This window comes from Artemia sp. Qi Xiang Cuo, chromosome 4, assembly GCF_049724085.1.
Source record: "Artemia sp. Qi Xiang Cuo chromosome 4, ASM4972408v1, whole genome shotgun sequence".
Lineage (NCBI taxonomy): Eukaryota > Metazoa > Arthropoda > Branchiopoda > Anostraca > Artemiidae > Artemia > Artemia sp. Qi Xiang Cuo.
The window spans coordinates 38942170-38968750 of NC_142797.1; the positions used below are offsets into that span (position 1 = coordinate 38942170).

At 36.1% G+C, this 26581-nt stretch overlaps 1 protein-coding gene across 1 annotated transcript in view; it reads right to left on the bottom strand.

The window, feature by feature from the left end:
* Positions 1-1000: 1000 nt before the first annotated feature.
* The window catches only part of Got1 (Glutamate oxaloacetate transaminase 1), a 136162-nt gene continuing 110581 nt past the window's right edge, over positions 1001-26581 (bottom strand). Inside the window, exons 7-8 of the mRNA XM_089088298.1 lie at positions 24624-24766; positions 1001-2372 (exon numbers count right to left, since the gene is read on the bottom strand). Coding sequence (XP_088944424.1) covers positions 2224-2372; positions 24624-24766 — 292 coding nt within the window. The 3' untranslated portion in view covers positions 1001-2223. The remainder of the gene's footprint in view (positions 2373-24623; positions 24767-26581) is intronic.

A 26581-nucleotide genomic window follows, 5' to 3' on the forward strand; every position in this document is an offset into this window, starting at 1 on the left:
CCTATAAAAACCCCATTTTTGCTCGTTTTTCTTTCTTTATGTGATATTTACTTGTAATTGTTCGATGATCTTTACAAAGACAAATTTACTAATTCGCTATTTCTTCTGATAAGACACTTTTTTCCTCGCGAAGGAAAAATTTCAAATTTTATGTTGCTGCAGCCCGAAACAAAAATATAGAATCCGCATATAAATTTTCGAAGAAAGAAGCTCTGGAGAAGGGGATTGAAGGCTGGACTAGTCTGTTTAATGTATCCAGAGTAAAGATGTGCTCCTCTTTTAACATGACCAGATTCTTTTTGACACACTTTAAAATTGTGTAACACAATCGAGCAGCAATTTTCTAAGTTTAGCCACTCCAATGTTTCATCCTTCTACCTTGACCCACTGGAATCCCCCTGACTTGGTAAAACTCAACACTTACAACATATATGGTTCCCAAGTACATAGAACAACTTTTATTTCTGTTGCGTTCGTCTGCAACTCGTTTCGTGAACAGACTGAGGTGACTTGAAGGTCTGCTTGCTCCGCGCTCGGAATAGTTATTCAAGTAGATAAATCTAGAAGAGGAAACATTAATGAATTTAAAAAACTTGTTTTCTCTTTCCTTCTTCTCTCTTGTCTTCTTGATGGTGCTAATCAATCTAGCAAATGAAAGACTAAAATACAAAGCGATACACCGATATTAAAAAACGAAGCAAAAAACACATCATCTCTAGCCAACTCAAAACGGAATATTTTTCAGCCTTGCCAGAGACGCTGGTAACAACTCGACATACGAATTTCCTTCACGCAAACTGGCCAAATCCTAGGCGAGGAGAAACCTGTCATCAGGGGGTGGGGAGGTCCGGTTCAAACTATCTGCTGATTCTTTTACGCAAAGGTACAACAGATATATACACCCAATTTGTGACACTGAAGAAAAACTAGGAGCCTATTAAACATAATTTACTTGGCTTGAGCTGGAACTTACGTTATAAACAAGAAAAAAGACAATCAGTTATGCCACACACATTTTTAATTTACTTCTAATATATAAACTACAAGAGTTTTCAGAAAAACAAAAGCTATCACAAAATGAACAGGTAAGCCGATACATAGTACACCATCCGCATCGTAATTTAACGTCTCAAGAACAACATTAACAATTGAAAAAAATCACAGGTTTCTTTTTAACATATTAATTAATAGCTGAGTAGAAAAACGTATTCTGGATTTATAGATTACCAAAATTAATGAATAGTAAATCCTTGAACACATTTATTAATAATAATCAAAATTGCTGGTTTCGAAGATGTCTAGAAGCTCCTATTTTTACGAAGCTGTTCAAATACCTTCAATACGATGAGTTGATAGAAACGTGTTAAAACAGATTTGAAAAGGGTTTTGACTGAAGTTAACATAGAATAGCCAGTAGCAGAAAATCCTGATTTTAAATTTCATGAAAGAATTTAGATACAAATAATCTTTTTTAAAGAAGTAGCTAATTCAAATTCTTATCATTTCCGTCTCTCAAGAAGGTTTTGAAGCTTTAGCCGAGTTAATAAAAATGTGCTTATAACAAAAATAACTAGGAAGGAAAGAAGAAGTGATACTAGTGTCTCATTGAGGAGAATATCTAGATTTGTCAGGAGCCATTGCATGCTTTTACAAAAAGCATTCAGTTATATTGAAATTTAAACCAGTCATTCAACCTTGGCAGCAATTTATGTAGACACACAAAACTGGTGAGAAAAAGAAAATCGTGGTTCTGCAAAATGGAAGATATTTGTTTTTAATTTTGTTTAATATTTAGAAAAAAATATGTAAATTTGAAATAAATTTTGCACGAGAAATATCGATGGATTTTTTTTTTTTTAAAGAAAAGAAAAAAAGATGGATGCAAGTACGATAACACACGTCGTACTTAGGTTTTTCAATAAATATTCCTGAATTTAAATTTATGAATCGAAAAATAAGTAGATGTTCTTTAGAAGTCAGCTAATTTCCCCGTAGCTGAGAAGAAAATTTTGGGGTATTTAATAGAAAAGAAACAGAAACGAGATCTAACTTTAAGCATCTACTGTAAGCATCTACTATAATCCAGTTCATGTAAAAAAGAAAAAGAAAGAAAAAAAGTACAATGTGAGTTCTATAGAAGAAAGATACCGACACTATTTTCTAAAACAAACTGGACATTCTAAACGTATCAGTTTAAAAACAGGTCCAAAGAGAAGGATAGATTCAAAGGGAAGATTGAAACTTAACAACAGCATCATGAATAGCGTTAGCAATATAGTCAATATTCTTCGTGGTAACTCCGCACATGTTGATACGCCCTGATTTCAACAAGTAGATGTGATGCTCCTTGACAAGGTATTCAACTTGTTGCGCTGGAAAAAAGGAAAGAAGTTGAATCGACTGCTACCAAAAAGAGTAAGACCACCTATCAATTGAAAGGCTGAAAACCTTCTTTTTGTGAAAAACAATGAGATACTATTTAGCGAGAGCCTGCAGCCCTTTATTAATCTATTCTTTGGTGTATTTAAGATCAGCTTTCGCATCTGATCGGCGGTAAGGAACAATTATTTTTAATGTTAATAAAGCGTTTTACACCCCATGGAGAAGCTCTGCTTCTTGGGGGATAATTTATCATGCTTTATGATTGATGGTTGGTCCTTTAGCCCGTCTTGGTTTCTACACTGCTGCTATCCTTACCTTTTACAACATCTTAAGACAAATATAAAAACAGAATTTTCTACGAATTTTATCTTAGAGGTTTATTTAGAGTTTGGGACATCGTTGGTCCTGAAAATTCCTTTATTTTTACATTTATATATATATATATATATATATATATATATATATATATATATATATATATATATATATATATGTATATATATATATATGTATACATACATAATACATATATACATAATATATATATATATATATATATATATATATATATATATATATATATAAATATATGTATATATAAATATATATATACTACGTAAACATAAAATATTGTGAGGTAAATTAGGGATTATCCACAAATTAGAAGACGCTTTCCCTTCACATGTTTTATGTTTATTACATTCTCCTCTGATATATTCGTAATTTTTGTACTGTACGTCAGTATGGCTGGGTACTTTCCCTACGATACTACGTCCTATACAACTAACGTAGAATAATATCAGTAGATGCATTTGCAGAGAAAATCAGCAGTCTTTGAATTTCGTCATCCTGATGCTTGGACGAGGTTATGGGACTGGTTCCAAGTAGGACGGTCTTTTCTGTAACGTCTATAGCGTCTAACGTCGAAGTTTTGGAGTAGGCTCAGTACAAGCATAAAGGAAGCATACAGTTTTGATCAGTTTAGTTATTGAGCCTTTCAACTATCTGAATCAAATGGCTATCTCAAAATATGTATCGAATGTCTTTGGGGCAAAAAAGAGCGTGGGAGAGGGGCTAGTTGCCCTCCAATCTTTATCGTTGGTTAAAAAAGACACTCGAACTTTGGTTTCCGCTCGAACGAGCGATCTCACAACCTTCTAGGATCATTGGTTCGATAAAATCACGCCTGCGGAAAAAAACAATAACAAATAAACACGCATTCGTGATTTTTTTTGGCAAAAATACAAAATTCAATATTTTTGTGGATAGGAGCTTAAAACCCCTACAGTAAGGTTCTCTGGTATGCTGAATTTGATTGTGCGATTTGGCTTGACTTTTCAGGGGTGTTTTCCCTCTTTTTCGAAAATCCGAAAAATTTTCTCATGCTCGTACCTTTTGATGGGTGACATTATGCTTAATGAATTCTATAGATTTGGAATAAGCATAAAAAGCCATACACCATGTATGTATTGAATAAAAGTTTAACTCGGCACATGGTTCCACCTTCTAATTCCTAAAATAAAAAAAAAAAAATTATTTCATTTATTTTATCCTTTCTATTACTTTTTTTTTTCAATTTTTCGTTCACCTAGTTTAGTAGCATATCTTTGCAAGCTCATCTTTTGCTGTGCACATGATTGTATTAAGACTTAAAATAAATTATTACACAAAACTACAGGAAGTTGCTTTCCTATTTTTATTAATCCAGGTCCTATTTACAAGATCAACAATGCTTTTGCCTTTAAAACCACGGCATGCAAGGTTTTCTTTATAGCAGCTATATGTATCAAAATAACTAGAAACTGATCAAGTGGGTAACTTCACTTACATGGATAGTATTTAAAGATGATGGACGCAAAAAAGATGTAAAAAGTAGAGCAGCAAAGGCTCAGCGTGTTTTTACGCAGTTGAAAAAAGTTTGGAAGACTAGGAGGATGAGTCTGTGAACTAATATTGGAATATTGAAAGAACTCTGAAACGTATGCGCTTCGAAAGGCTGAGGTAGGTACTCGTTTGACTGAACGTATATCAAACACTAAGCTTAACGAAAAATATAGTTTAATTCCACTTTCTAGGACCGTAATGAAGGAAAGGTGAAGATGGCTAAACCATATTTTACGGTTGAAGGATGACGGATTGCCAAATATGGTGCTTTTTAGCCATCCACCTGGGGTCAAACAAAAATTAAGTCGTTCCCGAATCAGATGGGAACAAACCATAAGAAAGGATTTAAAGGACAAAGGAACTTCATGCGAGATGTAAATAGTGAAGTTTTGAATAAATTAGGGTGGAGGAGAAGCATACGCAGATATCTTGGCCTCAGGCGTCATGATGCTCGGCTGAGTTGTTAGTAGAACTAGCAGTATATATGTATACCTGGCCTCTCTCTACCCTCCCAGATATTGACTCTTGCTACTGTGCTCGTAGATACGCATACATGTATGTTGACTTTATTAGACTCTAATTTATTTATTTTTTAAATAGTAGTGAATTCCCCTGTTATACTAGAAAATATTTATGTATTTGCCATTTTTTTAAACAGTTTATATATGAGAAAAACATGGGGTAATTTGACCCTATTTGGGCCATAATTGATGGTTACCGTACAAAATGGCAAAAATACGCACTTTGCTGTGACACAATCTATTTCGTTACCAAAACAGTGCTGGATGTTTTGATTTCCGTTAAAATGAGCCCTCTTCTGAAATTTAATGTTCACTGGCTATGATATATATGACATATTACGTTCTCTGGTATATGATCTCACCTGGTAGAAAAAGAGATTAAAAAGAGACATCGGTGTTACCCATGTATAAATATGACTTTCCTTGGTGCTCCATATAAGAGACTGGAAGTCAACAGTATACAGTTTATTCCTAGCAAATTCCTAAATGTACTTTTATTTCGAATGGAATTTATTTTGGGGGGTTTCAGTTTCATTTTACAAATTCTCCAAAATTTCTTATCGTAAATACCAATTACTGTTCAATTGAATCTATACGAAAACGACAATTTAAAGAAATAAATGACAATTTGCGAACATTTTTATGTAAGGGAAATGTTTATCACTTGGCGGTTTCTCTAAAAATCCATCTTTTAAGATTTAGCCTAATCTGAGCCGGGGTTCCCTTTTACAAGGTTACAGCAACTACTGCACCTTGTTGTTCAAGTATTAAGACATACGTCTACTTTCGAAATAGATCTATCTTTCCTAAATAGACTATCTTTTCACGGCCCTTTGTCTCAGTTGTCTATACTTAGGACTGAGTTGACCTAGGAAATTTTGAAATTTGACGAGTTTTGAAATCCATAAATCTAAACGAAATAGGAGGTATGGCTGAGGAGACTATTCTTAATAGGAACTTCTTTAAAGTCGTGAATATTTACAAAAGGAAAGTTATTCTCTACTATCGGAGCTTCTTAAACAAAGAGCGCAAAGGCAGCCTTTGCCCCACCAGCAATTTCCACTAACATATGACAGCAAGTGAGTCAATACTCGAAAAGGAAGCAATCTTGCAATCCCGTGAAAGTATTAACAATGTATGACCAATTCAAGAGAAATACCAAGATTACAAAAATTGTAGAAATTAGCGAACCTATCCTAAATTCAGTGTTAGGTAGAGTAGATTGCACTGGTAGGAAGGGGGCTGATGCTTGAAACGACTGACAGCTTCAAAATTTCCGGTCAATGAATTGGAAAACATTGGAACTTATAAGATTGCCCGCCTTTCTAAGTACCAGCATGCTCACCCTGTTTCAGCTTATTTTGCATAAGTACTAAAGCATCAGACATGCTTAGAGAAAAAGTGGGAAAGCAACTTATTTTTCAAAATAAGACAGGATGGAATCCAACTTATGATGCTGTAAAGCAAGTCTTAGCTTACCAGGAAAACAGATAAATATGTGAATATGTGATGAATATGTCTGATGAATATGTGAAAATCTTTGGCAAAAGTGAGTTTAGCATCTTAGAAAATGAGGAAGATCGTTTCTTATTCATAGAAATAGAGTTGCCTGTCTTCTTAGGGCTGAAAAAGAAACTGAGAGAAATGAAAGGCAGTAGTACTTAGATTCATGAAAATGTTGTGCACACTAGCTGGCTTTGAGAGACATTTTGCAAGCCTTTTCTCATCTAGACTTCAATGATGACACCTTCAAAGAGTTCTCCATTGCCAGTGCTACTCATCCAACTTATAAACAAGATACTTTTTTGAGAATAGGAGAAGCGAGAATCAACACCGACATAGATTTGTTACCCGTCAAAATAGAATCACAAATCAGAAAGTAGTCACACCCTCTAGCAGCTGGAATCATACTGGAACCAAAGAACATTGATCTTTTCTCATTCATGCAAGTCAAAAGCTCAATCTTGGAACGAGGCGAGTGAAACGACTCGTCTCTGAATGTAGAATTATTGCGACTCATGGATGACAGACGCAAAGACGTAGTGTTTTTTATGGAATAGAATGTATTTATTCACTACAATAGCTGGAACTAACATGAGCATGTCGGAGTTAAACAAAGAAAACAAAAAAACAAGGATCAAACACAAATAAATAGCAACACAATAAAATTAAAGCAGCCAGTGCTGCTTCAAGATCAATACATTAAAATGATTAATGTTAATGCTCAATAGTTCATGATTATAACAGGGACTATTTACACATAATATATTAATTGAAAACAAATGGTTGGTACATTTGAAAACACTCACAGGCAAATGCTTGAAATAAACAACATCAAAGATTAAATGTTTATCATGGTAACATTATAAAAATGCCAAATAAAATAAAAGACAAATGATTTGCAATATCTCTTGGTACTAGAGGATGGGTAATTCATTATACCGTTATACGGTAGATGCTGGTAGCGTATACTGTTATACGGTATACGCCACCTGTTGCGCGTCCCTCCTCAGTCGGTTGTTCGATCCTCACTAGTAAAAGAAATAAACTGGAAGACGAAAGGTTGGAAGGTCATTAATACTTAAATACTTCTTCAGAGTATTTCCAACATCACTGCTGTTGCAACCATTGCTGAAAAATTTACTTATTGATACATACAACTTTCAAAAGGACATAAAAAGGGGTATTATAAATGCAAGACATTTTCAGCTTTTATGTCAGCCAAAATGTTGTAAAAAAACTAAAATAATAAACTGTTACGTAGAAGCTATAAGGGATTGACAAAAATAAGTTTAATTACATCTTCGAACAGAAGAAAGTTGTATCTTGGACCCACAGTATCTTTCAAGCTCCACAAAAACTTTTTAATATTGTTGACCAAGGGTGGTCACCATAATAATGTTTCACAAATATCTCCTCGTGTCTATCTGCCAAAGACTTTTAATTGCGAAACATAAAGAAGAGAAGCTATTGTTCCAATCTACTGGTTCCTAGAGGTTATTTCTCATTACTTAGGAGATACTATTTTAGAAGGATTCCACAATAAGAAGATATTAATAAAGGTTAGCCTGAATTCTCCTCAAATAATATATGCCTGCATAATGTCATAAGTATGCCAATATCAAGGACGTAGATGGCAATTAAGATAGAAAAGGCAATTAACCATAAAACTCTCCTTTAACCCACGTAAGACAGTCAAATCAGATATAATACCATAATTGTATTTAGATGAGAAATAATTTTGAGTTTTTGTTTAATTCCGCGGCAAGCTACCACAGAGGTTATCAATCTTTGGCGATCAGTCCCAGGTAAAACAACTGAATATTTCCCAGCTTCAACTCTTGTCAACCAGGCTTTAGTCTACCCTCCCCCTTGGCCCAGATGCTTCACTGGCCCAAGGCTGTCTTTTGTAGCCTGTATGAATCCGCGTAACTGGATCTCTTTTAAGGCATATAGAATCTCCCAACCCTTCCTCCCTCCTAACACTAGCAACACCGTTTCTTCATCAATATTTCTCCAACGATTGCCTCTTTTTATCTGAGAATAGATACTTCTTGCCACTGAATAAAAGGGTAAGAATATAATTTGCCTCATGGCTACAGCAGTAGCTGCAACCTAGTAAAGAACTGACCACATCTCATAGTATCGAAAAGTTAAAAAACGCGTTTTGAAAAAAACTGCCTAGTGAAAACAAATTGCCATCTGGCACTGATTCAGGAATGGTAACTATTATTTCAGTTCGTCTTATAAGTAAATGTTTATTGGGAAAAAAAATTATGGTGATTTCGAAAAAAAGCCTGAAACCCCTCGAAAATGGCGTCGGATCAAGATTAAAAATGAAAAAAGTGCCGGTAATTGAGGGGAAGGGACGTCCTTCTCCCTTAGTTTTTTGCTCCTGTCTAGGTTTTCAAAAACACCTTTTTGTGGTCATTTCATTGGAATTGGCACTTTTTTCATTAAAAAAAAAAAAAAAAAAGAAAAGAAAAGAAAAAAAAAAAAAAAAAAAAAAAAAGTAAACAACCGAAAGTGCACTTTATGGGAATAGGCTATCAAGTCAAATTTTATAAAAGTGCTCAGGTATAAAACAAAGCTTCTAAATGAGCCCTTAAACAGCTATATTTTGTTATAGTAGCCTTCTAGTTTCTGCTAGTCAGTAAGCAATTTATAAGGCCCTGTCTTCATTATGGCTTTTTCAGGCGAAGTCAACCGAGTAAAAACAGCTTTTTGTTCATCGAAACACAAGCGTTCCTGAAAAATATGTATTTTTTTTTGTAAAGTATGGATAATAAACTTTTTGTTATAAGCTGAAAGTTTTTCGTGGCTGTCAAGGTTGTCTGCAGCATTTTCTAGAGGTGTCTTATCTCCCCTAGATCGGTGATGATTAGAAATTATATTAAATAATAAGTTTTCAACTGAAACTAAGGAGTGGCATTAAAACGTAGAACACAGAAATTATTCCGTATAAATAAATAAAAAAAAAATCATAGCGGCGTTGTTTCTACATTAAATTTTAATCAAAAACGAGCAAAGATTAATTTAAAAAAAAACAAAGTTTTTCCGAGGGAAGTAAAGAGCGAAGTTGAAACTTAAAACGGACAGAAATTATTACTTTACAGCCTATCTAATAATATCAATAACATTTGTACAAATAAAACAGCTAATTATGTTTCCCTATGTTTCTAGGATAATAGAAAACTACCGCTTTACTGATAACACAAAATAATATAGGAGTTTTGGTACTGTAAAAGCAAACCAAACAATGACATTTTTTCAGAAAAAAATAAAGCATTTTAGGATTGTTGCTTTTTTTTCTCTCTTTTAATTTGGAAGCACTTCTGCACAATGGCTCAGTTCAATGACTGGTTCTCGTTTTGGTTCTGAAAAGAACATGTCATGATTAGTTTGTAGACAAGTTCGAAGTAAATCCATCTTGATTGTATATAGATTGTATTAGACTTGCTTTAGAATTTGTATCATAACTTGAAATTCACTGTTGTATAGAGAGAAATAACCGGATTTCCAGAATTCATATTATATCTTATTTGATCTTCATTTCAAGTAGTACTGAAGAATATTTCTTACAATTTAAGATTATATATTACTCAATATTGGTATTATAGCTGCCGAGACCAAAATGCTAATTGATAAATCAATCCAATATTTCTGTATGCTGTTCCATGACTTTGTGGTTGTTAAAAAAATATGTAATTTTGCGCTTATGCTTTTAATATAATTTCAACTGTATACTGAAAGTTACTGATGTCACAGCTGGTGTAAGACTATGAAAAGCTTTATACCCCATTTTTGGCCCAAAACTTAAATAGCTTTGTTATTTTTGATTTGACAGACGTTTAAGAGCTATATACCTAAATGCGGCATCAAAGAACATACTACTGTAACAAGGGCCAAAATTCCTTCAACAAGCCTTTCAATCAGATCCAACAATTAAGGCTTGCCGATGCAGCACCAATAGATCAAACAGTTCGTGGTAACGAACTGTAAGTAAGGAGCGACCCGGCTCAATAGTACCCAAAACCCTAAAAAATGAAATTTTGATACCAATAGATACATCAAAAGAATCAGATTTTTATGCTGATTTCAAATATATAAATTTCATCAAATTTAGTCTTACCCATCAAAGTTAGAGTCTGAGAATATTTGTCGTGTTTTCGAAAAAAGGGAGAAAATCCCCTAATCCCCTAAAAGCCACAGATTCTTAATGAAAATCCCACCATCAGATTCAGCGTATCAGAGAACCCTACAGTAGAGGTTTCAAGCTCCTATCTGCAAAAATGTGGAATTTTGTTATGTTTTGTCAGAAGAAAGATCACGGATAGGTGATTATTTGATTTTTTTGGTCAGTGTTCCTAGAATATCACGGAGGGATTATCCGAACGGAAATTAAAAGTTCTAATGCCCTTTTTAAGTGACCAAAAAGATGGAGGGCAACTAGGCCCCCTCCCACGCTCATTTTTTCCCTAAGTCACCCGAGCAAAATTTTGAGAAAGCCATTTTGTTCAGCATGGTCAAAAAATATAAGAACTATGTCTTTGAGGATGATTAATCCCCCACAGTCCCCGGGGGAAGGGCTGCAAGTTATGAAGTTTTCTCAGTGTTTACACTTAGTATTGGTTATTGGGAAGTATACAGGCGTTTTCACTGGGGATTTTTTCTGGTGGTGGGGGGAGGGGTGGGTCGGGGTTACGTGGGAGGATCTTTCCATGGAGGAAGGGACATCGCCAAGAGGGGGCGCCGGATTTCCCAGCATTATAAAAAAAACCACCAGAAATTAAATAAAAAAAAACAAAACAAGTTTTTAAACTGAAAGTAAGGAGCAACATCAAAACTTAAAACAAACAGAAATTATTACGTATATGATTCGGTTCACCCCCTAGTCAATACCTCGCTCTTTAAGCAAGAGTTTTTTTTAGTACTTTCATAAGAGCTATTTATTCTAATTAACGGCCTTTGTGATTAAGAGGTCATTCTTAAAGAATTGGAACAAATTTTGAACTTTATCATAAAGAGCGAGGTATTGACTAGGGGGCGAACCCCCAAATATACGTAATAATCATAAAAGAATATAGAAGTTCTTTACGTACGTTAATTCGTAAGTTACGTATCTTTAATGCTAATGAAAACGTTCGTAAATAAAATTAAACAACTTTCGAGAAAGCCATTTAACCAAAAAAAGTAAAATTAATATGCACATCTTGTTTTAATTATTCATGTACGGTGAGCCAAAATCAAAACCTGCCTTAATTCAAGAGCGTTCAGAAATTAAATTAAAAAAACAAGTTTGTTTAACTGAAAGTAATGAGCGACATTAAAACTTAAAACGAACAGATATTATTCTGTATATGAAAGGGTTGTCCCTTCCTCAATGCCTCGCTCTTTACGCTAAAGTTTTTTATTGTTTTTACAAATAGAGTTGTGAGACAGAGTCAAAATTTAGCGCAAAGAGCCAGGCATTGAGGAGGGGACAGCCCTTTCACATACGGAATAATCATTCTTCAAATACCTGTTTTTTATTGTTTTATTTTATTGTTTTTATTGTTTTAAAAAATAAAGTTGTGAGACACAGTCAAACTTTAGCGTAAAGAGCGAGGCGTTGAGGAGGGGACAGCCCCTTTCATGTACGGAATAATTTCTGTTCGTTTTAAGTTTTAATATTGCTCCTTACTTTGAGTTAAAAAAACTTGTTTTTTATTTAATCGAAAAAAGAATTGAGGCCAGCCACTGTGATATTTCTCTGCTAACGTGGCTCCATACTAAATTTCAAAACTAAGGAATCATGGTTGCACTTTAAGGAGTTTAGCACTTTAGAATAACGGCAACATCACTGTCACCGTTTTTCCTAGACTAAACAAAGGCAGAACCAGCAGCAGGCTAAATTTCATGTTTTCGAAATCAGAAAAATAGCGTGAATCCGGGTTAACAACAAAATTAAAATAGAAACTTTATAGAATCTGGCCTCTATTCTTTTTTCGGTCACAGTTTGCATTATGGCCTCTTTTGAACTAAACACTATAGTTAGGTATAAGCGCCAATTTCCATAAGGTTTGTGCATTTTATGGTAAAAGCACGAAAATTGGCACACATATGTAGAAAAATGCTGAGAATCTGACAGGGGACAGAACCACATTTTCTGAACACGTTTTTCGCACGTAAAATCGTTTATTTTTGAAACTGACGTTTGAAGGGTCTGGACGTCTGAAGGGTCGTTTCTGGTTGATTCCAGTCTGCTGATTCTGAACATGTGCCCACTTTTAAAATCAGATCAGTAGTTTCCGACTTATCATCATTTTATTATCGCGGGTCGTACTCTTTTCTGTATGCTGAGGTAGTAGATACGCTTAGTGTATCCTTCAAGGCTAAATCAAGTATGCTGAGTCTGAAAATGTGCTTACTTTTAATATTCAACCACCCGTTACTGATTTATCATTACTTTTATCATCGCGGGTGTAAACTGTCTTTCATACTTCTACATTACAAACTCTGGTTCACCTTAATGTGCAAGTGACGACTGTGGTCTGAATGAATGGATCATTTGCGGGTTTAAAAACGCGACTCGAATCACCTCATATCACTAGCAGGTTTAACAAAGAATGGAAGAAAATCCACGTGGTACGTACTTTTTAAAGAGAAAGCATATGAGAAGAGAACAAGTAACGTATAATTTACCTTTAATAAGTGCTGTTTTCTTTTATAAATGTCTTCATATCATGACATACGTACATGTAAAATACATGCAGTCAAAATGCAGCCTCTTCAGTCGTTTGTACATAGGCTGCAAGGGTAGAGGGGCAGACCTGACCGAATTTTTCAAGCACGAGAACCAGCCTTTTCCACCTTCCCTGTCTGAGTACGGCAAGCTACGGTTTGGAAAAAAAAAATCTGACATGGTTGGCTGTTTGAAGAGCCACTGCCCAGCAGTCTCCCAACCGTCGACTCAATTGTACTAGAAGGGTCTGTTCTAGTACACCTCATCGTTCCTAAGCTTGGAATTAGTTTCGGTGAATACGCTCGCTCGAACTTTGCTACCTACATCAGAAAGCAACAGTCCCAAACCGACACTCAAAGGATTGATCTCGTCTTTGACATCTACACTCAGGACAGCCCAAAAAAAGGAGCGCGCGAACACAGAGGAACGTCGTCTTACGGCAAGAGAATCACAAACCAAACCCCCGTTCCTCGGATGAACAGGCGTGACTTTTTGAAATCAACTGAGAACAAGAGTCAACTCTTCCATTTTTTGGCGACTACGGTAGTTCAGGAATTGCAGGACATCTTTGTAGTAGCCACTCTTGGAGACACAGTTATTTTAACGCGCGATATCGCTTTTCGCGAAGGCCTCACACTTACCAACCACGAAGAAGGTGACACTCGTGTGCTGTTCCATGCCTTCCATCAGGCCCAGTGTGACTACAACTTCATAGCCATCGGAACTGTGGATTCTGATGTAGTTGTGATTGCAACAGCTTTGTTCCAGCAGCTTCAGATTGAAAACATGTTTGTCATCTATGAGCCTGAAGCAAAGACGAAAATACTATCCATTTTCGATATTACTTATCGTCTAGGACCTGACAGGTCTCGCAGCCTTCTCTTTTTGCATGCCTTCTCTGGATGCAATATGACTCCTTCTTCTGCTTTTCATGGAAAGCATGGTGTTTGGAAGACCTGGAAAGCCGTGGAATCCATTCTTCCGACTTTCGTTACTCTGAGTACATCATGAGCCCCGCACCTAGATTGTCACTTTACAGACATTCAGCGATTCGTCGTCGTTCTTTACGAAAAATCAAGCGGCTTGTCTTAAGTGAACAGTCTGCAGAAGGAGCTTTTCACACGAAAAACAGCCGGAATAGAAAGACTGCCTCCAACAGCGACTGCTCTTGAGCAGCATACCAAACGCGCTTATTTACAGGCCCAGATATGGGCATCATCGTGTTGTCCGGAACTTTCCCCACTGGATACAGGTTTATACGGCTTGGTGAAGCACGGCGGAAGCTGGAAGTCTTTCTGGACTAATCTTCCCGAGGCAGCGAGAATTTGCAAAGAATTGCTCAAATGTGGCTGTAAAACAAAGTGCAAAAACAGGTGCAAATGTGCAAAAGCTTCCCTTAAATGCACAAATCTCTATTCGTGCAAAGGTTGTGACAATCAGTACAATCAGTAGTACACTTTTTGTAGCTATAACTGTTAGAAGCCGATTTCGACCTGTATCCTGTTGGTGAGAACCTCATTTTCTTTTTTTTTTTTTTTTTTTTTTTTAGCAATCTTTATGATGAAACAAGTCGAAATCGGCTATTTCATTCCTATGATCCATGTGATTGTTCATCTATTTTGAAATACCTGAAGTAGTTTAGTATTCTGAATTTTATCGTCATAATAGTATGCTTCTTACGTCCGAAGTTCCTTAAGTCAAGCTGTTTCAGTTGAATAAAGGATTTTTTTTTACTGAATGCTTATTGAGGAGATCTGAAACGGTAATTAATTACTTTACAGTCAAAAACGTATGATCTCCTTCGGAATATTATAGGGAGGGTATGAGTTTTTGTTAGAGTATTGCACAGAAACCGTGGTTATGAAACTGGTAAATCCTGAACCAAGAATCCGATTGCAAAAATAACCACATTTTTGGAATCGAGAAACTCGAATTAGTCAGAAAAGATACCTTAAACTCGGTCCTCACTCATTCTCAAAATTCGCGTTTTTTTCTCTTCGCGCGGAAAAACGCAAAGTAGCGCGGAACAGCGAAGGCAATTTTGAATTTGCGACTTAGTCGATTCTTCACATCTTCCGTAAGATGTTCACCAGTTTCTATACGATTACGATGAAAAATACAAAGTCAGAAAGCGGAAATTACTAAGAAGTGCATGGAGCGTAGTGATGAAAATGATGATAATTCAGTAATCATGAGTCGGACGAAAAAAGTAAGCCCATTTTTGGGATCAAGAGAGACAGTCACAAAAGACCCACTGATCGGAAAAATTTACCACTCTGAAATTGAGTTATTTTATCCCGCGCGAAAAAATGCAGAACGGCTTGATAATCGCGTCGGAAAATGTGGTTCTATCCCCAGTCAGATACTCCATATTTTTCTGCACATGTCTGCCAAATTTCATGCTTTCAGAGGCAACGCTATAGCGTTGCCTATAGTATAGGCCATACGGCTCCAATTCTTTATTATTTATTATTTTTTTTTCCCAGAGGCACTTCATATGGAAGGGGTCGTTGTAGAAACTTCAAAGGGGGCTCATTCAATTGTAAATCGAGACTTCTAGCACCCTTTTTAAGGATCAAAAGGGATTGGAAGGCAACTAACACCCCATCCACGCCCACCAGTTCTCTAAACACATCCAATCAAAATTTTGAGATAGCCAATTTGTTCAGCGTAGTTGATTTCCAGACAGAAAATATATTTTTGAGGAGGACACTCCCCCACAGCCCTCAGGAGAAGGGTTGTAAGTTATGCCCTGAGGGTATATAAGGTTTTTTATAGAAGCCTTTGTCGTAAAAACTTCAAAAAGGGCTCATTCAATTGGAAATTCGAAGAGCTAGTGCCCTTTTCAATAGTCGAAAGTGATTGGAGGGAAACTAACCCCCCTCTCACGCCCACCTATTCCCCAAACACATCCAATCAAAATTTTAAGATAGCCATTTTGTTCAACGTAGTTTAAAGTTCAGGAAATTAGGTCTTTGGGGATAACAACCCCCTTCCCCCGCAGCCCTCAGGGCAAGGGATCTAAGTTGTGCCCTGGGGGCATATAAGGTTTTGTATGGAAAGCGTTGTCGTAGAAACTTCAGAAAGGGCTCATTCAATTGAAAATTTAAATGGCTAGTTACCTTTTTAATAGTCGAAAGTGATTCTAAGGCCTTCCACCCCACCAGTGATTCTAAGCCCTTCCACGCCCACCATTTCCCCAAACACATCCAATCAAAATTTTGATATAGCTATTTTGTTCAACGTAGTTGAAAGCTCTGGAAATTATATATTTGAGCAGGACACTCCCCCCACAGTCTTCAAGGGCAAGGGTTATAATTTATGGCAGGGGGGCACATATGATTCTTATGGAAGGAACGCTAGTATAAACTTCAGAGAGGGCTCATTTGATTGGAAATTGAAAGTTCTAGTTCACTTTTTAAGCGTCAAAAGATATTGGAGGGTAGTACCCCCCCCCCAAACTCTTTTTTCCCAAATGCATCCAATAAAAATTTTAAGATAGCTAATTTGTTAAAAATAGTACAAAGGTCATATAACAAAAATCGCGGTGTTGACACAACCCCCCAAGGTCCTGGGGCAGGCGTTGTAAGTTATGCTCTGGGGGCGTATATGGGTCTTATGAAAGGGATGCTCGTATTAACTTCAAAGAGGGCTATTTGATTGGAAATTGAAAGTTCTAGTTCACTTTTAAGAGTCAAAAGAGATTGGAGGGTAACCAGCCCCCTTCCCCCTTCCACGGCTTTTTTTCCTCAAACCCATCCGATAACAACTTTTGAGATGGCTTTTTTTAAAACAGTTCAATGACCATATAACAAAAACTGTGGGGTCGACACAGCCCCCCAAGGCTCGAGGGCAGGTGTTGTAAGTTATGCCCTGTGGGACTATATGGTTCATATTGAAGGGATGCTCGTATAAACTTCAGAATTCAGAATTCAGTTCTAAATCAGTTTTTTAGAGTCGAAGCTAGCCCCCCCCCCCCCACACACACATTTTTTTTTTCAAACCCACCCGATGCAAATTTTCAGATAGACATTTTGTTAAAAATAGTTCAAACGTTGGATAAGAAAAACTCCAGTGTCAATACAACCCCCCAGGACCCAGGAGAAGGTGTTCTAAGTTATGCCCAACGGGCATGTATGGTTCATAGAATATGGTTCAAAGGGATGCTCGTATAAACTTCATAGAGGCTTCATTTGATTGGAAATTGAAAGTTCTAGTTCTATTTTTAAGAGTCAAGTGATTCAATCGTAACTAGCCCCCCCCACGCTCTTTTTCCCCAGACCCATCCGCTACAAATTTTGAGATTTCCAGTTTTTTGGAAATTGTTCAAAAATTAGATAACGAAAACTCCCCCAGGTTCCAGGGGATAGGCGTTGTAAGTGTTGTACTCGGGCGTATATCGTTCTTATGAAAGGGATGCTCGTATAAACTTCAGAGAGGCATTTGATTGGAAATTGAAAGTTCTAGTTCAATTTTTAAGAGTCAAAAGATATCCGAGGGCAACTAGCCCCCCCCCCACACCCTTTTTGCCCCAAGCCTATCCGATCAAGTTTTTAATATAGCCATTTCATTAAAAATAGTTTCAAGTTCAGATAAGAAAAATTCCTGTGTCGACGCAACCCAAAGGGCCCGGAGGCAGGCGGTATGAGTAATGCTCTAGGGCATATGTAGTTCTTATGGAAGGAATGCTGAATCTGTTTAATATGAGAAATCAGGCGTGTGAGGAGAATCTGAATCATCCGCAGAATAATGAGCCCCATGTGATGTATAAAGAGCTAAGGAATAGGGCAAATGCCCTAAAAAGGAAAAAAAAGAAGGCATATTTTACAAATGTATTTGAAGAAAGTAAAGGTAACCCCAAAGCAACATGGCAAGTTGTGAATGATCTTCTAAAAGGCCCTATGAAGCCATCGGAGCCAAAAATTCTGTTTAATATGAGAAATCAGGCGTGTGAGGATTATCTAAACATTCGGCAAAATAATGAGCTCCACGTCATGTCTAAAGATCTAATGAATAGGTCAAATTACCTCATAATAAAAAAAAAGAAGTCATATTCAATACATTTATTTCAAAAAAGTAAAGGTAACCCCAAAGCACAAAGGCAAGTTGTGAAGGATCTTCTAAGAGGTCCTATGAAGCCATCGGAGCCAAAAATTATACTAAATAATAGGACCTTGGAAGAAACTGAGGAAATCTGCAACGCATTTGGACAATATTTCTCTGAAATTGGCTGCAAGATTCAAGAAGAAGCAAGGAGCTTCCATGTTTTCGAATCAAGCAGTTTTGTTGATGAGCGAGGAAGAGGTTTCGAAATGCATTTCCAGCCTTGTACTGAAGAGGAGGTACGCAAAATTGTTAGCACGATTAAGTCAAACAGTGCAGGAGTTGATGGAATGAACCTTAGAAAGCTCAAGTCGGTTCTGGTTTATTTGCTTCCTGTCCTCGTATACCTTATCAATATTTCTATGGAAAAGGGGATGTTTACGAGTGCGCTTAAAATAGCTAAAGTTGTACCGTTGCACAAAGGTGGAGTCAAAACTGATATACTTTATGAGTATCTGATGAAAATTGGTGTTTTACACGATGGTCAATTTGGCTTCCGGAAAGGACATTCGACGACGCAGGCAGTCCAGCATCTTCTGGAAAATATCAACTCAGCACTTGAGAATGGCGAGCAGTGCATGGGCGTTTTTATTGATTTTAGAAAAGCTTTAGACACTGTTGATTTTAAGATTTTATTAGAAAGGCTGTGTTATTTAGGCATAAAGGGTAGTGTTTTAAATTGGTTTGAATCGTATTTAAATGAAAGGAAGCTACGAGTGACTTTGAGTAACAAATCTTCTCAGCCGTTTCCCATAAAGTGTGGTGTTCCACAGGGCTCAGTTCTTGGCCCTCTCCTGTACCTGATATTTGTAGACACAATGAGATTCTACATTCCCGGAGCTTCAGTTACTTCTTTTGCTGACGACACGGCTTTAGTGATTGCAGCAAAGTCGCTGCAAGAGCTCTTGTTCAAGGCTAATAAGGCGCTGGATGGCCTACATGAATTTGTTTGTGCTAGCCTACTTAGCGTCAATGCATCAAAAACTAATTTTATGATGTTTACAAGGACTGGTTCTGCTCCCACTCTCCCTGGTGTCATTATTTACAATGGCCTACCGCTATCACAAGTTGAAGAGATCCGATATCTGGGATTCATCCTGGATCGAAACTTGAGTTGGAGAAAACACTGCGACATTATAGCATGCAAGCTGGCGCGAGGCCTTGGAGTTCTGAACCGTTTTCAAAATTTTTTTACCTTTAAGAATTCTGCTTTTATTGTATTTTTCCATAATAGCGCCTTATATAAATTATGGTTGTTTGATTTGGGCGAGTAATTTTAGTTGCAATTTTAGAAGAGTTCAAGTTCTGCAGAATAAGGCTATAAGGTTGATTGGAAGGTATGATCGTGGTGTTGATAGCACTGAATCACTTTTTAGAAAGTTTAAAATTTTAAAGGTTGGTGAAATAAGGGATTATCAAATTGGAGTTTTTGTATTTCAGTGTCTGAATGGTTTTGCACCGGATTTTTTTATGAATATTTTTAAGCCTAATTCGTTTTATCACGATTATTCGACTAGGAGTGCGGATAGTCTTGCATCTGAGCCACGGAACACAACCAGAGCGAGTCAAGTGACCAGACACATGGGCCCGTCAGTTTGGAATTCGTTCCCAGATTCTGTTCGTCAAGCTGAAAGTGTGCCGCAACTTAAAACCCGTATTAAAAATCATTTCTTTTCAGGAATTTGGTAGTGTTAATGGTTCGAGAGAAGGCTTCTTTTTTTTTTTTTTTTTTTTTTTTTTTTTTTTTTTTTGTAGATATTTTATTTTTATTTTATATTTTGTGCCATTATATATTTATCCTTATTTTCTGTTATTATTATTGTTTTCCCCTTTTTTCATTTTATTTGGTTTGATGAATTGGCATGCATGATATCCTACCGGTCGCTTTTTCAAGCATCTTCTTGCTTTAGTGCGACTTGTTGTCACATTGAGTTGTTTTTTTGTTAATAAAAATGTGTGAACCTGAAAAAACCTGAAACCTGATGCTCGTATGAACTTCGGAGAGGGCTCATTTGATTGGAAATTGAAAGTTCTTGTTCACTTTTTAAGAGTCAAAAGAGATCGGAGGGCAACTAGCCCCCCCCCTCCTCCACGCCCTAAATGCATCAGATAAAAATTTTGAGATAGACATTTTGTTAAAAATAATTCAAAGTTCAGATAACAAAAAACTTCGGGGTCGACACAACCCCCCAGGACCCAGGGGTACGCGTTGTAAGTTATGCCCTGGGGCATATATGGTTGTTATGGAAGGGGTGCTCGTATAAACTTCCTAGCGGGATCATTTGATTGGATATTGAAAGTTGTAATTCACTTTTTAAGAGTCAAAAGTGATTGGAGGGCAGCTAGCCTCCCCCCGCACTCTATTTTTTGTTTTCACAGAGGTACTTCATACAGAAGGGGTCGTCATATAAACTTCAAAGGGGGCTCATTCAATTGGAAATCAAGAGCTCTATTGCCCTTTTAAGAGTCAAAAGTGATCGAAGGGCAACTGGACCCCAATCCCTTTTTCCCCAAATACATCTGATAAAAAATTTGAGGTAGCTATTTTGTTAAAAATAGTTCAAAGATCATATAACAAAAACTTCTTTACGTATGGCCATTTCGTTAAAGAGTTCAAAGGTCAGATAAGAAAAACTCCTGTGTCGATACAACCCCCCCCCCCAGGACCCGGGGCAGCGTTATAAGTATTGCTCTGGGGGCATATATGGTTCTTATGGAAGGTATGTTCGTATATAATTCGAAGAGGATTGGAAATTGAAAGTTCTCATTCCCTTTTTAAGAGTCAAAAGAGATCGGACGGCAACTAGCCTCCCTCTCCACGCCCTATTTTCCTCAAACCCATCCGATAAGAACTTTGAGAGAGCCATTTCTTGTTAAAATAGTTCAAAGTTCAGATATCAAAAACTCCGGTGTCAACACATCCCCCCCGGGTCCAGGGGGCAGGCATTGTAAGCTATGTCTTGGGGCCGTATGTGGCTCTTATGAAAGAGATGACCGTATAAACTTCAGAGAGAGTTCATTTGAATGGAGATTAAAAGTTGTAGTTCATTTTCTCAGAGTGAAAAAAGATCGGACGGCAACTAGCCCCTCCCGCCCTCCACGCCTTTGGGTTTAGCCCCTCCCACCCTCCACGCCTTATAAACCCATCCGATAAAAACTTGAGTTGACCATTTTGTTAATAATAGTTTAACCATCAGATATTAAAACTCCGGGGTCGACACAACCTCCCAGGGACAGGCTTTGTAAGTTATACTCTGGGGATATATATGGTTCTTATAGAAGGGATACTCGTATAAACTTCTGAGAGGGCTCATTTAATTAAAAATAGAAAATTCTAGGTCAATTCTAAAGAGTTGAAAGAGACCGAAGCTTAATTAGTCCCCCCAGGCCCCTTTTCCCCAAACCCACCCGATAAAAATTTCGAGATAGCAATTTTGTTAAAAATAGTTTAAACATCAGATAATAAAAACTCCGAGGCTGACATAAACCCATTTTTTCACTTTGATATTTAAAGTACGACGACACTAGTCCCTTAAGGTCCAAACCGGCGGTGCTGATCTCCATTTCGTGGCCCTCGGCCAGGAAGTGCAATGGGGGCTGGGGGCCAGCCATCCTGTGCTTTCGCACATCTTTCCTGCTTGCCTTCTCCAGATTTCTACAGGTACCCATTTAGAGCTGTGTCAACTCTGGCTAAGCTTACAGTCACACCACTGACCCGCGTCCCAAACCAAAATAACTGGCCACGCAAGGGATAGTACCTGTGCCCCTTGGGACAAAGAATTCTCAACCCAGCGCACGTCCACTTAGCCAGGACGATTTTGATATTGTTACTTTGATACCAGTTTTGATACTTTGATGAATATTTGATTTTTTTTTTTTTTATTTTGATTTTGAAATAAGGAATTGAAGCTTTTTCCAATCAAAAACGAGCAAAAATTAGTAAAAAAAAAACTTTCCCAAAAATAAGTTTTTCAATTAAAAGTAAAGGTTCTTTTAAACTTAAGCTCAGCAGATACAAATACCTTTTAAAATTCAAACTCCAAAACAACCAAATATTAATTTTAAAGAATAAACTAAAACAAAAATAAACAGAAATTAAATAAACAATCATAGCAAAAACATACAACAAGTAAGAATACAAATGACAAAATAGATCTTAGCGAGTAATGCTTAGATTGAATATAAAAATCAAGCTTAAACCGAAAAAAAATATTTTCCTATTGAAGTATAAATGAAACTTAAAACGAACAGAAATTAAATAAACAACTAATGCAAACAAACATACAATACATATTAATGTAAATTAATGAATAAATCTTAAAACAAGTGAAACAAATTTAATATGCAAATCAAGCTTGAAATAGACAAAACTCACTGCAAAAAAGAGTTAGGGTATGACCTCCTTTTCTAACTGTGTACGTCTTAAACCTACTGCGTCATTGGCGCTTTACTGAAAACTATATGCGTCTTGAACAGTCTTGGAAACTATAAACAACATCAAATTGAATACTTGATGTATAATGATATTTATTGTTGAAAGATCCATCAGTTCAATAATTTATTTCGCTCTAGTTTTATTTTTATTTTCAATGGTGTAAGAACTGGAAAAGACAATATTTGTTATATAATTCCTTTTCAGTTAAGCGCCAATGACGCAGTAGGCTTTTGGTTTTGATTTACAGTTAGGAAAGGAGGCAGTATCCAAACACTTGTTTGTAGTGAAACTATATTCAACTTTAACAACTTTAAAAAGAGCTAATAAATTAAACTGAATATTTGGGGTATAATGATATTAATTGCTGAAAGCTCATCAGCTCAAAATGTTACTACAATTTTAATGTTTATTTTCAATATTAAGCACAATAGAAAATATTGGTCATAAAATTGGTTTTCAGTAAAGCGTCAATGACAGAGTAGGTTTTAGACTTTTATAGTGAGAGAAGGAGGTCATATCCAAACTCTTGTTTGTAGTCATTTTTGTCCATTTCAAGCTTGATTTGCATATTCAATTTAAGTTTCACTCGTTTTAAGATTTATTTATTAATTTACATTAATATCCATTGCATGTTTGTTTGCATGGACTGTTTATTTAATTCTGCTTATTTTTAGTCTCATTTAAAGTTCAATCGGAATTTTTTTTTTTCTAAGGTTGATTTTTATGTTCAGTACAAGCATTACTGGATATTGGACTTATTTGTTCATATACATTATAGCATGCTACATGTTTTTGCTATGATTGTTTATCTACTTTCTGTTCTTTTGGTTTTCATTTATTCTTTAATAGTAATTTCTGTTCGTTTTTAGTTTGAATTTTAAAAGGTATTTGTATCTGCTGAGCTGAAGTTTGAAATGGCCTTTACTTTTCTTTGAAAAACTTATTTTTCGGGAAGTTTTTTTTTTATTAATCACCATAAAATGCACAAACCTGACGCTTATGTACCTAACTACTATAATTATAAATAATTACTCCATTAGGATAAATAAAAGTTCAAATAGGGATAAAATCCTTTTAATAAACAGTGATAAATTTAAAAAAAAATAATAAATATTTCGGTCACATATTCGTTGACCGTCATCAGTAGTTATACTGATACACTGAAATATCTAGTTTTTTGTGAAATTTATCACTGTCTATTAAAAGGATTTTATCCCTATCTGAACTTCTATTTATCGTCATCGAAAGGAAGTGTGGTCTCTGAAATTATCTACTTTATTACAACTAGAAAATTCCTATGTATTGGATTCCCAGAGTGGATTCCACTTCAACTACATTCCAGCCTCTCCTTCATCTTCGAATACAGCCCTAGGGGGGTATACAGCCTTAGGGGCTATATGTCGGGGTAGTGGTATACTTTTATACAGAAAGCAACTCTGAAAATCCAATTTTACGAATATAATAAAGGAAAAGTTTTTAACATAATGTTTAGTTCAGAAAATACCGTAAAGTAAACTGTTGCCTTTGTTTCTACCCATTACGACAGCACTCATTTACATTTCTATAGTTAAAAGCATCCAAAATCTTTGCATTTTGAGAGCTTTCTCATGGCACGAAAAGACACTTTTCGGTAAAAAAGGAGACACTTTCGACATTGAATATTTGGTCGTACTGCCCGCTGGAGTGAACTCAATCATAATACACAAAGATCAAGCAGATTTCAATCTATATGAATGAATAACCCCCCCCCCCAAATTCACCCGAGATATTGCCCATTCATCCAAATTCACAAAGGCCCCTAAACAAGATCAAACCAAAAACTTTTGCTGAATTTTGACAGACCACAGAACTGTGAAATATTTATTCAAAAATTCAGCAAAAGATTTTGGTTTGATCTTATTTAGAGGTCGGCAACAAAATCGAATTAGAATACTAATAATTATTGGCTAACAATACAACAATTACTACAAAATATGAATACAATAATCATTATGATGATCGATCCCCTATTCAATTTCAAGATAAGCTAAATTTATAAATACTACATAGCGGACTTTAGGCGGCATTAGCTTACCATTCAGCCCTGTATACGAAAACATTCCAATTTGTGCAGTTATATGATCCCATTTGCCAGGAGTTCCTAACTTTTCCAAACGTTCTCGCAGGCCGGCTCTCATGGCTATTATTCTATTAGCCATGGTACGAATACAGCCTTTCCTAAAACAAGAAAAAAAAACGAATGTTAAAAGCTTTGCAAGAATGGTTCACCGTCAGAATAGATATCATAAATCAGTCGGAACCATCGTTCTTTCCAAGGGATATTGGAACAGGGGATTAACCAAGATTGGAAGGTAAGCATGAGTTATGAAGTGCAAAAGAAATCCGTGCATTAACTTTTCATCGTTAAAAGCCAGTAGACAGCATTTATAGCTAGTTTAATTTTGGGCTTCTACATTTTACTATGGGATTTTGAGACCACTTCCTCATCCCGCGGGTAAAAAAAAGCTGAATGATGAAAAGCAAGTCATCTGGTCACAAGCAAACGTGATTTTATGGTCGGAATGATGCCCATGGCAGTTCAATTCAACTGAAGACGGCTACGCAGCTTATAGAAATTCTTTTAAGTAGTTTTCAATTTTATATTTAAGGAAGCATCTCTTTGCTCCTCCTAGCAAATTTTCTAATTTTATCTTCTGTAGATTAATTTATAATCTCATACTATGATAATCTTAGGATAAGGCAGTATCCAAGGAGGGAGGGGAGGGGGTTAAACCCCCACGTAATGTTTGTCCGACTCGTAAAAACGTAACAAAGATGAATATAAACAAATTTTTAATGCGTTTTTAAAGTTTTTTGTACCCCTCCCCCGAAAAAAATCCTGTGTACGACCCTGGCTGAGGATTTTGTTTTCCTCTAATCTCCTTACGAGCCCATTATAGTGTAAATTATTCAGGAGGATAAAGTCATTTTGTATCTCGAAAGCACATTTAACCTATTCGTTTTTTCCAAGGGATATTGGAACTGGATTGCCCTAGATTGGAATGACCGCATTAGTTATGAGGTGCAAAAGAAATCCGTATAACAACTTTTCATCATTAAAAGCTAGTAGAAAGCATTTATAGCTAGTTTAATTGGGCTTCTACATTTTTTTTTAGGATTTTGAGACCACTTCATCGTCACGTAGATAAAAAAAAAGCTGAGCGATTAAACTATAGGAAACAAATGAAAGTTATCTATTGATACAATGATTTTCTAGTGGGAATGATGTCCATGACATTTAAGTTCAACTAAGGGCAGCTACGTAAGTTATAGGACCTCTTTTAAGTGATTCTCAATGTTATATTTAAGGAATCACCTCTTTGTTACTCATAGCAAAACATTTTCTAAATTTATTCTACTTACATTAATTTATAAACTCAACCTGGGATAAGCTGACGATTACTGTTTTCCTCAAACCCCTTACGAGCCATTTATAGGGGAAATTATTCAGGAGGATAGCCATTTTGTATCTTAAAGGCACGCTTAACTCAGCTATGTAAATCTTTCTGGATACGCATAGCGAGTGAAATCTAGCCACTTCATTTATAAAGGCAAATGAGCACCACATAACAAATCCGTGGTTCTAAAATTGTCATCACACGTCACCATCCCAGATTACGGTTAAAAAATAAAATAGAAAAAAAAAAAACTTTTTTTCAATTGAAAGTAAGGAGCAACATCAAAACTTAAAAGAAACAAAAATTATTACGTATATTAGGGGGGTTGCCTCCTCTTCAATACTTCGCTCTTTACGCTAAAGTTTGACTCTTAGTAACAACTCTACTTTTTAAAGTTATAAAAAACTTGAGCGTAAATAGCGAGGTATTGAGGAGGGGCGACCACCTAGTATACGTAATAATTTCTGTTCGTTTTAATTTTTTATGGTGCTCCTTACTTTCAGTTAAAAAATAGTCTTTTATTTTATTTCTGATCGTTTTTAAATAATTCCAGAAAAATCCGGTTCTCCCTCCATGGAAAATTCCTTCCCCCCAC